Below are 15,711 nucleotides of genomic sequence, written 5' to 3'. Positions count from 1 at the left end.
AGTCTTCCCCGATAAATGGGCCATAATCAGTCCACTTAGGGCTTTAGATCTGAGTGAAAGCAGCTTCAACCTGCTAATGGCTTGAACAGATCACAAAATGGCACCATCCACCTCTCTAACTGAAAGGTCACAATGTAAAGCCAACAGGACTGTCAATAGAGCTATAAAATGGATTGGATTTAGGTTTTTACAATGACAGTGACTTCAGCATACTGAAGAAATTGTAGAAATCTGGATGTCCACCACATGCAAAACTGACACATAAAAGGATACTGTGTCCTAAAAGACAGAAATGATCTTGCTTTCAGTTTCCTCCAGTATTCTGTAATATGAATCGATAAAGCAAGACTACCTGCAGTAGAAGTGACAGCTTAATTCTCCCACCTTGGATAAGCTGTCCATCACAATTTAGTAGTGTAAGAGAACAATTTTGCATAGATCAGTTAGCGCTTACCCTTACAGAACAATTAAGATAATTGTGCGCTAACTTAATTTAACGACATTTAGACTGTTTTCCAGCTACACTGACAAGAAAATGTAATTGCTGCTAATTAGATCAAATTAGCATAAGTTTGATTAAATGCAGTAGAACTGGTTTCTCTCTTCTTTTTTATCAGATGAAAGGATTTTTTTTTTCCTTGACATACGTTCCTTTTTTTTTTTTTTTTTTTAACTTACACGTACGTATGTAATGAGGTAAGTGTATAATTCTGGGTATTTGCTCAAACGCTCACCACCAAGAAATCCAAGTTTGTTTTTCATTCTGATATGAAGGCGTGTATGAGACTGGGACACATTTACAGAGGCAGGTACGAACAACAAGTGCCACAAAAACACTACATTCAGGGAGGACCTGTTTTGTGTAAAAATGAACCAAAACCATAGCTTTGCTTACAGAGACATCTCGCTGTGAATATTCAATCAAGAGATGCAAATACAAGGGCACTTCTTTTACAAACTGGAAATGAAGTGCTGTTTTTGGTGTAAAATTGATGGGGGATGAGTAACAGTTTGGGATGTGGCCCATGGTTGTGAATGAAGACATAACCCAATTTTAATGGAAGTATGATGTGTGTCTACTGAAGGCACTATGGAAATTGAGACAGTCATCCCAAGGTTCCTGGAAAAAAATCTGTATTTAATGAAGCTGTGACCAGGGAACATTTGGCTCCCGGCACTTCGTACTATCAGGCCAAGGTGGAACAAGAGTTTTAATATTAAGCAAGTGAAAACCATGAAAATTGCCCAAAGGGAGAAAACTGGCACACTATAGAAGGGAGGCACCACACTGTGTAAGATAACGGACACACACACACACACACACACACACACACACACACACACACACACACACACATACTGTACAGCCACCATAGTGACTAGAAAAAATCTGAATTCTCAAAGATAGCTTTGGTTAGATGTGACACACAATTCAAAGCACACCTCTGTGAGCTCCTGTGTATCTGCCAACAGTGACTTACACTCCAACAAGAAACATGGACACGATGTGTTTCTTTACAGTTTCTTCAACTGTAACAATACACTACACGAGTGTATTGTTTCAGTGCCTGCCTTTAGCATGCTGTGACCCATGTGGAAGATGATGTGTACTTTCTGCCTTGCTCCCCACGCTGCCTCTTGTTAATGACCAAGGCTGTGTTTTTGAGCTAACCAGGTTTTTATCACAGCAGAACAGACCCCTAATCCATACACAGCAAACAGCCTTTCAGACTCAAACACATACAAGAAGTACTAATCAAACACAATGGACCACACATCACTGTGCACACACGTGTATACACACTCACACACACACAAATCTCATTAATTTTACAGTTTATGAAATTGGTCAAAACATATGGGAGGTGCATATGTACAAAGGTGGGGATATATTGTGTACTATATAGATATAAAACATAAAGACGTCTGTCAGGTTAACTGAAATCATTGATTATTTTATTCCTGTCAGGGGCTGGGTTGTATTAGGCACAAGTCACTTCTTGCATTTGTTGTTTGATGTATTGGATGCAATAAAAATGGGCAAGTATAAAGCTTTGACAAGGGCCAAATTGTGAGAACTGGGTCTGAATCCAATCTATCTCTTCCTTGAAGATCGAAGCAGGTTTGGTGGCTTATGTGAGATCTACACAATATTAGACAGGTGATTATAAAGTTATGGCTAATTAGTACAGAGTTGAACTCTTGGCCTTGACACAGATGTTACAAATCTCTGCAACAGCACAGGATATATGAAGACAAAAAGAAATTTCAGAAGTTTTGATCATTTTGGTGGAGAGTAATGTCTAGTAAGTCAGTCCAGGGTTGGAATTTGGACTGAGAAAGCCATATCATACGACATACATTATTTTCATAGTCCGTGAGCCTCTGAGGATGAGGTCATTGTCATCCTGAAAGCCATCACTCCCATCACAATAGAAATGTTTCATCATAGGATAAAGGTGATCGTTCATATCTATATCCTTGAGGGACTATACAACTGATGATAATCTCACACATTAAACCACATGCTAGAACTAATAGTATATGAAATAATTTCCTATACCGAGGCTGAATGTTACATTTCCCTCTAACAATGTAGTTTCAGGGGATTCAATTCTGAATTCTGCATAAAATGTAAGCAGTTTTGCTTTTCATCTATTTGAATGATAATAATAAAGGAAAAATATACACTAGCACAATGTTCAAACGGCATATTTGCTCAGGAGCTGCATGCCCAAACCATGACCAATTCTGATCTGAGAGACAGAAATGGCTGAAGATGGAGCTGTATTACACAAATATGTATCATTAAAACACTTGAGAGAAATTAAAAGCCTATACTGCATTCCACAATAGTGCAGGCCTATAATAACAATTACTCATTTCTATCTTTTATACTATTCAATTATTTTTTATTCCAAATTAAAGGGAAATTATGCATATTAATGTAATATAAGTGCATGGCAGGATGAAACTTTTTATAACCTGCAGTCATCTGACAGATTGCTTTCCTTTCAGGGCTGGCATTCACAATGAACATGGACAATTAAAACAATAATTTCTGCAAGGATTCAAGATACATTTCAAATACAAACATGATAAATCACTATTTATCCATCTAAAAATATAAAAATTCTGCCAGGTTATGAAGCTCTGTGCATTCCAGCTGTGAGCATGTAGAGGTACAGATGTCTTGCCATTACACAATACCTGTGTGTGTGTGTGTGTGTATATATATATATATATATATATATATATATATATATATATATATATATATATATATATATATATATTTATTATTACATTGCATAATTTTTATAGATTATAATATTATGTAAATTAATCCTAGAAAGTGGAAACTGTGTTTAGAGAACTCTGTTCAAGAGCCAAAATGAAGACTTATGGCAATATCTGAAAATTCTGTTGTGATGGGCAGAAAGCAGACATGTTAAAAAAAAAACTAATAATCTGGAAAGGCCATAATTACATAGAGTGGCCCCAAGTGCAGGCATTAATCATTATAAGCAGTTGTGACAGAAAAATCAAAGCATAGCTGCTACGGTTCTCACCAGCACTCTGGCCAGTCACCACAAACTGGGACTTCATAAAGCAGAGACAGGAGAGAAGAGCGAGAGAAGAGAAGGAGCAGAAGAGGTTGAGGAAAAGATCAAGAGAAACACGAGAGGTGTTACTATGCTTCTGAACACCATCCATCTTTCTTTGTAAAGTGCAGGAGTAACACTTGTAAGGCCAACATTTCCTCCTGCAGTATTTCTGTGCTCATTTCTCAGGGATTGTTGAGATGACATTCTTCAACTCCTGCATGGATTAATACGGTCTGACTCTAGGAAGCTTTCTTAATAACCTTGACCTGCTACCCAGCCGCTGAGATGAAGCAACAAGCACAAAAACACACAAAAAAACAAATGTGACTGAATCTATCCGTGTTGTCCTCTCTTATTCTCCATGCTCAACAGATGGTAGCTGAAGACATTGTGATTTCAAGGCTGATTTTCCACTGCACAGAAATCTTTCAGTGTTGTGTTATACGAGCACAACACAGCATGTTCGAGGCTATTTGTGTGTGTATACAGGTGAGCAAATGTCGCTTACCCATGTCTCTTGAGATTGATCTTGAGATTGTAAGAAAGATCATCACTGCAGTCCTAATCCCCTCTCTTTGCTTGTCACGTATAAATCTAAGCAACCTTGGATGTGTGATAGCATCTCAGCTACACATCTGCACCCTTGGAAACTTGATAAAACACATAATGACTTTCTATCTAACAGTGAAATGATTTTGACAGGCCGAATATATCGCTTTCCACTAACCTGTGACAAGAAAGAGTGCTTTATGATTCCCTGAGCAGAATTGTGTCTAAAAAGTCTTTAGCCGTCTTTAGTCTTTAGGCACAAAAACAAGGACGGGTACCATAACCAGCATGTCAATAAGCTGTTTTCTAAAGAATGGAGGTTGGCATCCATAAACAATTTTATCAATAGGCCCAGATTATTTAACACACACTTAATAGCCAGAGGTTTTGATTTAACACCAACGTTCCCAGTAAGGTTCTGACTGATTACGTTCATCAGTACAATCAACAGGAAGCATCAAAGCGTAGACAGTGACCATCTCACAAAAGGGTGAGTCTATGTGTACCGTGTGTACGTGTGTATGTGTGCGAGTGTGTGTGGGGGTGCTCCTGAAACGTGATGGCAATTCTAACAAGATCAGCCTGCCTGTGAGGGACTTAATAAATTAATGTCAAAGCAAAGGATATTAACCCTGTGTGATAAATGAAGAGGGATATTGTCTGTCAGCTTGGTCATTAGTCCTTTTCACCATTTACTTCACTAGGAAAAAGGGAATTGGAAAGAAGCATCCTTCTTTTATAAACAACGAGGGATAAAAACAGACCATGCCATTTTTTTGTATGCTGCTTATCACATGGTGTTATTGTCCACCTTTAGATTATGATGATGATGATGATGATTATTATAACTATGCATCACATCTATACAGATCCCCAGAAAGAGTAATTAAGTAATCCTTAAAATACAACTAAAAAAAACTATTTCAATGGGGCTAAAATATCATTTGTGTGTTAAATCCAGTACATAAACACAACTTTTTTATAACATCTTTAAAGAACAGGGTCATGTGTTGAGTTATTAATCCCATCTACTGACCGATCCTTCAGTAATATCTGTGCCAAGAGAATGAAATGATGAGACTAAACATCTGCACTGGCATCATTACAGCAAGTGATCGTGATGTAAGTAGAAGTCTACAGAAATAATAATCACAATAATACAGATGCAAATTATTGTAACAATAATACTGCAATATAATATAATATAATAATATTATAGTTCTGACATGATGCTAGAAGCAACTTCATAGATGTTTATTTTTAAAAAAGTACCAATAAGCAGATACTTTGAGGACAAATTAGTAGACTCTATAGACAACTGCAGACAAATATTAATCAAATCTTTAACATTAAGCATTTCTTTTCAAAAACATCAAACGTACTTGTTAAAAAAACGTTTAATAATATCCCTAGTTGTTTAGTTTATATAGATCTACATTGTACAGGTTTATTATAAAGCATGGAAGCTTTCTTCAAATTTTGAAAATGTATGAAAGATACAGATGAACAGAACATAAAGCCTCAACACTGAGCTTTTCTATATAGATCTTTAAGCTAATTAGCTTTCAATCTGATTCAGATGTGAAGCATAAGGAGATGCGTAATATTCATCTACATCAATGTGATGTATAACGGGAGTAAAGCAACTTAATGTGGGCTGATTCTGGACAAATCAGGGGACTAAAGAAGCATAGCTTATCTGCCCTTTCAGCCATAAAAGAGGTAGTCACTACCGCCTTGATCTCCCAATTAAATGGGTATATTTATAAACGGTAAACATGTAGCTGAAGCTAATGAGCCTGAGCTGTTTGATTCTTTTTTTTTTCAGGCCTGGATCTGCTTCACTAGTGCTAATTTGCTTGTTAAATAAATACAAAGCACTGAACTGTGACTGGTGCTCTATGTGCCAAATCTGTTGTGCTACTGTCCTTTTTTTTTGTCTTGGACTTGCAGAGCAAGTGGTAAATAAACAAGGTCTGTTAAAATGAAGAACACATGACGCAACCGAATTCGGAGACTAAAATATGTCCCACTTATCAAATAGATAAAACTATTCTCATCTATATTGCAGCGCTTCACTGTTTAAGGTTCCCAAGACGTTTTTTTTCTATCACAGTAAAACCCTACACATCAACTGAAATGTCTCTCACCTAGGAAACGGAGGAAATGTTATTCTTTGTCCATTAGCTGCAGGGCTAATGGGATGGCAGAGGTGTTAAAGAACTCCCAGTATAGTCTTTTTCTAAAGGTTCAGAATTCACCTTTGACATTTTCTGCATTGATCTGATGGGAGTCTTTCTTTCTCGCCTGGCTTGAAGAGCAGCGTGGTGATGATTGAGCAGTGGCTATATCCCTATCTGCTTCTGTATTGATTGGGTGACAAGACAGATTGAGAGGACTGCCTTGTCGTGTGTCATGTCTCTACATTTCTGGCACCTCTTATCAGTAACTCACACAAAATGCCAGCAACAATCCAGCCCAGTTTACATTCTATCAGATATCTGATCAGTATTATTTCGTACTCTGCGTGAAAACACTTTTCCTTCGGAAGCAGGCGGAAAACCGCAGACTTAACATGTCACTTGTGCTTTATCTTTTTGATATGGCACTCTTTCTTTGTTACTCGTGTAACTGCTGGACATCAAATCACAAACAAGTGGTGTGTTCCAAGAAGAAAAAAAGTGCTACAGTATCATACAGACTCTGTGGCTGGCACATATTCAATGCAAAGGTGACACCAAGAGAGGGTTTGTGACTGCGGGGTTAGTTGTGTGCACAGCTGTCATGGCACGGTGAGTACGAGAGGGCCAAAGCCATCACACAAGACATGCACCGCTGTTTGCTGCACATCCTGATTCTGTCAGTCTCTCCTTCTGCTACCTCCCTATGTCATGTTAAGCACCAGTCACTGCCACCATGCCAATTACACAGCCTGCTGCCTGGGCACATGGCACAGCCTCTCTCTAGAAAAAAGAAAAAGAAAAAAAAGAGACTTCCACAAGACTGCTGTGCAAGCTTACCCTAATTAACCATCAGCTTAATTAGACAATTTACTGTGTAATTAGAAAGCAATTAGTCAACACCTCTCAGATCGTACTGACTGCTTTGACAGGCCTGTTTTCCTATGCTGATCCCAGAGTCTAAATTCACCTAGGGTGTTTATTTTCTCCTCCCCTCCGTTCCGATGTCCCTAATGTGCCACAACTGCATCTAAGCACGGAGTAATCACTGCTGATGGGGCAGCTTTGGAGGAGGATGCATGTGAGTTAAATAGGAGGTGTGAGCTGGGGGCAGCATGTCCCTTGATGTGAGAGACAGACGCTCTTGCTTTAGCAGCCTCCAGCTCTGATGCGGTCCCTGCGGAGAGAGCCAGCGGAAAATCGCCTCGCTGAACAATGATCAAGAAGTAGGCGTATGGACTTTAATGACACATTTTACAAGCCAATTATGAAATTCTGCAAGGAAAAAAAAATATAAAACCTTTCTACAAACAGTTTTACAGCAACTTCTTTTACATGAACTCTTACAGTTACTGAGAGGCAGAGGTGGGAAACTTAAAGCCTCAATAAAAGCCAGCGTGGATTTGTTAATACAGATTATAAAAAAATTATGAACTGAGCACTGAGGAAAGGAGCAGGCTTGTACTTTTCTCCTTCTTAGAGCCTGTCCATCTCCTTGCCTGTCACATAGGCAGGTAGTCTTTCCTATAACGCACGTCTGACAGTGTGAAATGGAAATAAATAATCCCCCAAGAGTGTCAAGAACTACTGCAAACCAAAAAGTTCCTACTTAGCTTTTACAACTGTCTACAGTAGCGCAATCAGAAATGCATACATATCTGACAGAGAATTTAAAAAAGCTATTGAACCAGAGCAGAGAAGGAGCTGATGGTGGCTGTGCTCATTACAGACATGCAGGAGCTGGAGCCTTTAGAACATGAATACAGAACTCATTTACAGACCACTGCTATCTATTATTGGCTCAGACCATCAGAGACAAAGAGACGGTGTGGGGATGATGTTTGTGCAGCACTGGAGGTATATGACCTCTAGCCTTTTGGTTCCTTATAAAAAGGCTGATTAATCCTGTTTGGGAATTAGAGAAAGGGGAGATACAGCTAGCATCAGGATGTACTGAGGGAGAAACAATGGTGTGCAGGAGTCGGGCAAGGAGATGTGTGACATATCATCTGTGTTACCATGGTGCTTTGCTTCACATTTCTCATTAAATCTCCTTCATCTAAAGCATACATTGTGTGTGTGTGTGTGTGTGTGTGTGTGTGTGTGTGTGTGTGTGTGTGTGTGTGTGTGTGTGTGTGTGTGTGTGTGTGTGCATGTCTGGGCTGCCTCCTCTGCATGATTGTTGTAATTGCGGTGGAAAAGTTAAGGTACAGCAGTGTTTTAGAAATCTTCCAGTTACTGCATTAGTTATTGTCTGACGATTCATTTAAATTTGCCCACTAAATCCTCCCACACGAAGACAAGAAGGCAAGTACACAGATAGACTGATTTGCTTTAAAAGTTTCAGGGAAAACAGAAGTGTGAAATCCATGCAGAATTTGTGCGGCCCGTAAAGATTCCTCCTGAAGTACTGAAAGGTCACGTTTATATATAGTCTTTATACGTTTACACCTGCCGTCGCAGGGTGAATCAGGTGACCTCAGGCCACAATGCACTGGTCTAAATCTTTGAAGGAAAGAGACATATGGCTAAACTATATGAAAAGCAGACCTTTTATAAGGCCAGGACAGATACAAAGTTCTATTCAGTGGTTAATCAGCTTAACACCAATTACAGGTGTGATTTAGCTTGGTCTGACCAGTCACCGGGTTAATTGGACCCAGTGTTCTCTCACTGTACCACACATGCGCTCATTCTTTAATTAGCTAGAAACATACCAAAAGAACCAATCGCGGCTCCAGCGGCAACAGCTCTGACGCAGGATTAAATGTCCACGTTTCTTGAAGGGGAAAATAAAAAACCGACAGGAGACGGACTCGGCTCGCCCCTCCCCCCAGCCAGATCTAACTGTTCACCAAAGAACAGAAGAAAATGACACATTTTTATATTCAATACAGTTCATTAATTCTAATTAACGGTCACGCAGCTCGCCCACCCTAGCTTTGTTAGCTGCCTCTCTACTGGCCCTGCGAGTTAATTAGCAATTCCGAGCACGCCCGCTCTTAGACAAGACCCACAAGCGTGAAGCCTCTCATATCCACAGACAATCCACTGAGCATCTCCAATACTATCAATACCACGGCAGGCTAATGTTGATCGGAGCGGCCTAACCAAAAGCACAGGATATTAAAAAAAGAAATCCCCAGTGTTTAAGTAGAACGATAGCAGAGTGCCGACTGCTCATTCACACTGACATTAAGAACTTCTTTATCTCTTTTCCCCAAAGGAAAAAAACTTACAATCTCTCCCACTGGGCACACAATAAAGAATAATACGATTTCTGTTTACCCAGATATCAGCTGGTATTTCAGCATACACTGACAGCCAATAGCTGCAACAGTATATTAGAGTCCAATCTGGCATCTACAAATGTCATGGGAATAGAAGTGTAGTAGGAAGAATCAGGAGCAGTCTGCAATGCTCACGCGTGAAATTCCACTAAAGATGCTAAACTTCACCTAAAAATATTAGGCGTGGGATTCGCACAATATGAAGCTGTCAATCTTTAAGCAGCAGATGAGAAGGAGGATCTCTGAACAGCATGTTTAATACAATCCTAAAAACATGTCCAGACTCTATGCATATAAACCCCTGGCACAAACTGCTTGCCGAAAACTCTCCCATTCATGTTAATTTATTTATATATGTTCCTCTCACTAGTAAAGAAAAAATACATCTCTATTAAATGCATCCAGAAAGTCTATGAACTAATTGCTGACAGCTTGAAAGCAGGCACAATGCCATCACTCATGCACACACAAAACCAACCCACACACACACACACACACACACACACACACACACACACTAGACCTGCAAAAATAGTATTATCACTCTAGGCATGGCTCTCCCGGTGGTTAGAAATTAACTGCATGGAGAGGAGAGCAGGTCAGGATAAACAAATGATTTCACTACATTTCTCGTACTTTTCCCCTGTCAGCAGCATATGTAAGTCCTCAGTGTTGCTATAGAGATGTCTGTCACAAGACGCTCGCATCGCCATCCGTCTGCTTATTTCTTTTTTTATCGTTCATTTTATTTCTATCGCTAAACTCACTAACTGCTAATAAAATAATGGCACTTACTGTACTGTAGCACAGAACAAACACATGTCACTGATTAACATCCACAGCACCAGTCATAGGCTATAGGCTATGAGGAAGATATGTACTGTAACATACAGTATAATAAAGCTGTTGTGATCTTTTTATTTATATCTTTTGAGTGTTTTACTGAAATATACTTATTAATGAGTGATGTGCAATTCCTGTGTACTTAGCATTATAAGATATTTTAGAACAAAAGATCCATCATTTCTGAAGTGCACTTTTATTCAAACTTTATAAGGCAAAGTTAGATACAATTAGAGTTTATAAAAATGTTAATGGGACTCGTTATTCATTTCTTTGCTTGTTTGTTTGTTTTTTTTTATTTAATAATGATTTTTGAATAGGCAGTGTATTTAAACATTTATTTTGTGCATTTATGTGAGAACTGTTGGCTGATGATTGTATTGATTTTTGCAGGATGATAGTAAAACTGACAAATGTAAAACTACTCATTATAGAATATTATGAATATTCATAACATCATCTGGATGCAATTAAACTCAAGCCTAAATGCGTTCTGAATCTGAATCTTTTGTTGTTTTCCAAACAGAATCAAGGTTTAAATTTCAGGCTTTAAGATGTTTACCTTGTCAAGAGAGAAGGTCTTGGTGAGGGCAAAGCCCCAGCCTTGCTCAAAGGCTCTGCGTATCATCGGTGTACTGGTGGTGGGTGGAGCACTGGCCAGACCAAATGGGTTTGGAAATTTGATCCCACACATTTCCACGCTGATGTCCACAGTGTCGATGGGTGAGTAGAAGAGAGGCAGTTGTGGCTCACTGCTAACCGTCTGCCCGTGAATTGCCTACAAAGACAAACATCCGCATTTTAGGGTTTGCATCTATTCAGTTTCTCTTCAATGTAGACTTGATTTTCACTCATTTTTTCTTGTGAATAAAGCTTGAAATCCCACAAGGATGCGCACTATCTGTGTGGATACAGATTGCTGAAGGTTAACGTACTTTACATTCTAGCGCACAGTCAAACATGCGTGTGTAGAGCAACAATAGGCCAGCAGATCGGGTGGAGGAGATTGCAGGCCGCTTTGGGGTGCATTGTTTATCGAGGCCCTCTGTGGCATAAAGGAAGCAAACCACAGTTAGACGTCAGATCTTGCTTTAATTAGCCTCGCGTTTATCAAGCACTTTAACGTTGCTTTTGTAATGCTGTCGTGGCTGTATAATGAACAAGGGGGTGTCATGCGGAAAGAGAAGGAGCATGCAAACATGACAGCACTCCATACTCCACCGAGGCCACATCAAACACGCAACAAATACGGAACGGATGAGTCTAGTCTTCATAGTTCCCCTAACACATCAAGAGGGGAAAAAAAACACAAAAACTGACAAGTGACTGCAGATGTCAAGCAGTGGTGTAGATAACTTTTATCTTCTGAATAGATCTTTGGCAGAAAATCACTCTAATTGCTAAGATTTTTTTTTTTTTTAAAGATATCACAATAATTAGTTATTAATATTAATGTGAAAAAGCTTTAATTAAATAAATAGTGCTCTAATTAAATATGTAAATATGTAACATACAATATTAATAAAATACATCATTTATTCAAACAATTTACTTAATTAATGTAATTAAAATAACTATAGTTCATATATTTAGTTAAAATGAATAGAATTCATAACAAATACATAACGAGTTAACATTTTGCTGGCAGTTTAAAAAAAAAAACATATAAAAGTTTATTTGTTGGTTTGTTTATTAATAAATGAAAACTCAGAAGCAGCCGACCTCAGCCCAAGTCTTAGGGAGCTATTGCAGTGCAGAGTTTTCTGCCCTCTGCTCTCAGCCCTTTGTGAGCTGGATCAGGTGTGATTTTTTGCAAAGGAAAACTTGTATTTTTGCAAGGTAGTGAATCCCTTGGACTGGAGTTTATCATCTCTGTCAGCCTTTCAGATATTTCTTTTCAATCCGCTACACAGTTACTGTACTTACTAATGCCTGCTAACATGTTATCAACAAATTAAAAGCAATCTTAAGTTAGACTCTATAGTACTTGCCTATAAATAGTAGCAAACCTCAAATGAAGGTGTTACTGAACATCTTATATAGGACGAATGGGGAAAAAAGCTTGTCTCGGCACTGTTTTTACTCTGAGTTGCTGCTAAGAGAGTACATATATCACTGCTCACTGACAGCAGAAATTCCTGTTTAAAAAAAAGCAGCAGTTCAGAGAGTTCAGCTGATCTGAGAGTATTTCTAACATTAATCTGTGCACCTTCCCACAAAGTGCTCAGTTCATTTCTTCTACCTCTAGTCCATTACTATAAAAAAATATAAAAAGAAGGGGGGGGGGACGCAATCTTGCTGTCTTTCCCTTCCTGCTACAAGTGGTAATTTCATCCACAAATAAACAGTTATCTCTGCCTTGCTCTGACCAAAGCAGCATTCGGACAATTAACCCCTGAATGAACCGTGCTAATGGGGCGAGTGGTGCACTTCAGTTTTGCCAAATGGAGGCATGAGGAGAGGTTCAGAGACCTGCAGGAGACAAACCTGCCGACTGGCCATCCAACCCCCACATCTAAGAGGTTACAGGGGACATTAGGTTGTGTTTCCCAGTTTTATCCATGGATGAGGTCTGTGCTAGGAGAGAAGCAGATAAGTGCAGGCTATTTGCATTTAGCATGATGCACTTTACTGCTTGTGACTTGAGTCTTGCAAAGTCTTTTTATCGTTAGAAGACTATTTATATTTACATACATTCACTGAGCACAATGACAAAAACACCTGCATGCCTGCTCGTCCATGCAGTTAACCAATTCTTCAGCAGCAGTATAATGCATAAAATCATGCATATACAGGTCAAGAGCTCTAGTTAATACTCACATCAAATATCAGAACAGGGAAAAATGTCATTGCAATTACTTTGACCGAGGCATAGCTGTTTGTGCCAGATTTGAGTATTTCAGAAGAATGCAACTCTCCAGTAACACACAACAGTCTGAAGAGTTTTGAATATTGTGGGGGACGGGGGACGGGGGGACATCCAGTTAAAGACTGTTCTATGGACAAAAATGTACAGTTGCTGAAAGAGGTCCGAGGTCCAGCCAGACTGTTTTTTTTTACAACCGTGGTGAGCAGAAAAGCATCTCAGAATGCACAGCTCAATGAACAGTGAGGCAGATGAGCTACAACACTAGAAGATCACATCAAAACTGGACATCTGATGACTAGAAAACTCTTGCCTGCTCCCTCCCTCAAATACCTATTCCTACTCTACAAACTCACTTGTTTATACACAGTATACTAGCTGTATGTATAAAATGTCCAATTCTCTATATAGCAGTATAGCAACCTATTACTGTTTAGTAAAAACATGTCTTTGTGCTTTAATTTAAGACTTTGACTTTGTGAGGGTGAGAGCTGGGTTAGAGTGTATTGATGCTTTGTGGGGGGGTGGGGTGGGGGTGGGGTTCACGCTTTTCAGTGTTTGGATGTGAGCCAGTAAATAGAGGCTAGAGGGGGCATATGGGCTCCAGTAAGCCTCTCTGAAGGGCCTAGCCTTAGACGACACAGCTAAGACAAAGCTAAGTGCTCTCTCACCCTCTCTCTCTCTGCTTGCTATTAATCCAAATATGCTTCTAATGCCAAAGCCTCAAAGGTGTGGTTTAAGAAAATAATAATGCATGGATTGGTAATTCCCATGTCGAGAAAAGCACATTGAGTTAAGCTACAGAAATACCATTGTGCTGCCTTTCACAATAGTGAAAATGAAAGTTTCAGTACAATACATCTATTAAGTCTGATTAGTCATAAAAATAATCATGTTGAGAGACTCATGTAGTATTCAGAAGCACCGCAGCTCCCGCACACAGCACGCAGAAATCCCTCGTCTTCATAATTAATCAGCTCTCCAAATCCTTCTTCTTCTTTGGCTTTTGATTTCAACTGGATGTTAATAAGGAGAACATCTGCTTGGGTCTTTTCACAAGTGTTGGGATGGGTGTGTATGGTTACGTGTGTGTTTTGTAGTAATGAATATATGCCTGTATTTGCATGCCTGTACTATAGTAACAGCAACATAAGATATGAATGTGTGTGTGTGTGTGTGTGTGTGTGTGTGTGTGTGTGTGTGTGTGTGTGTGTGTGTGTGTGTGTGTGTGTGTGTGTGTGGTGCAGGGCACCTGTAAGTATTTGTGGATGTGCCAGGAGGCCTGCTTGCCATCGTTGACTGACTCCACAGAGGTGTTGGCGAGGCCGGCTACATCGCCCCCAGCAAACACCCATGGCTCACTGCACTGCATGCTCTCCAGGCTCAGCTCAGGAAGCCCCCATCTGTTTAACCTGATGGGAGCCATGGCCTCTTTCACTGGAAAAAGAGGAACGATACCAAAGTAATGCACATTCATGAGAGGAAAACCAGGTGGAGTGAAACAATGAAAAAGAAAAAAGAAAATGAAAAACAGAGAATAGGAGAGGTAGAGGCCCAGCAGAAGCAGAGCTTGATAGACTGGAAACCACAGTGAGACTAATATGAAGTCTCTGACAAGACAAATGACAAGCAGGGTTCGTTTTTTTCATCTGCTGCGCACCTTTCTTTTGGCTAGGTTAATGTAACATCTCCTGATGCATTTCATTCACCGCAAGCAACATTCACAAGGAGATACTCTGTCAAACTGCTCTACATTATAAAATGACCCCCGCTCTTGCAACACATACCTCCACAATTCATCTTCTGGAGTCAATGCTTTTCAGTATAGATGATAGTCCGCATACATCAGTGAGGACACTTTTAAATAAAGATCTATGCATCGAACAAGATTTATTGCACATGATTATTTCAAATATAATAAAAATCACAATTAATAGACAGTTAAAAAGTGTGTCCTTACATCCACAAAGAAGGATGGCACTAAATAGACCATTTTAACCAAAGTCTTGATTGATACTGTACTTCAGCTGGATCAGTCAGGACAAACACTTCACCTTTAAAGGGTGAAATAATGCCCCTAATCCTGAAGCTTCCTATTTTTCTCCATTTATGTCTTTATCTGAAAATTATCTAGACACATCGACACAGTAGCTTGTATACAAACACACACACGCATTCTAGTGTTTTAAATGAAAGCTGCAAAAAGCAACTTTCTTAATAGCAAATAATGCAAATAAATGTCCCCACAAGGACAAAACTGCCAGATATTCCTTGTGGGGACATTTTGTTCCACCCCACCCCACCATACACACACAGACACACACACACACACAGGGAGTTTGTTTTTCTTTCTCTTATCCTCAGTGGTCTGCTCT

General features: G+C 39.4%; 1 protein-coding gene across 5 annotated transcripts in view; it reads right to left on the bottom strand.

Moving 5' to 3' along the window:
- Positions 1-15,711, bottom strand: part of dpyda.1 (dihydropyrimidine dehydrogenase a, tandem duplicate 1) — a 127,208-nt gene that overhangs the window by 53,799 nt on the left and 57,698 nt on the right. For all 5 annotated transcript variants that reach the window (XR_007140073.1, XM_047810774.1, XM_047810775.1 and 2 more), the window contains 2 exons: positions 14,589-14,773; positions 11,033-11,248 (listed from right to left, as the gene is read on the bottom strand). Coding sequence is in view for 4 of the 5 variants with exons in the window: in XM_047810774.1 (XP_047666730.1) it covers positions 11,033-11,248; positions 14,589-14,773 (401 nt within the window). In the remaining variant the exon portion in view is untranslated. The remainder of the gene's footprint in view (positions 1-11,032; positions 11,249-14,588; positions 14,774-15,711) is intronic.

Source organism: Tachysurus fulvidraco, chromosome 3, assembly GCF_022655615.1.
Source record: "Tachysurus fulvidraco isolate hzauxx_2018 chromosome 3, HZAU_PFXX_2.0, whole genome shotgun sequence".
Lineage (NCBI taxonomy): Eukaryota > Metazoa > Chordata > Actinopteri > Siluriformes > Bagridae > Tachysurus > Tachysurus fulvidraco.
This window is presented reverse-complemented; position numbering and strand designations above follow the sequence as displayed.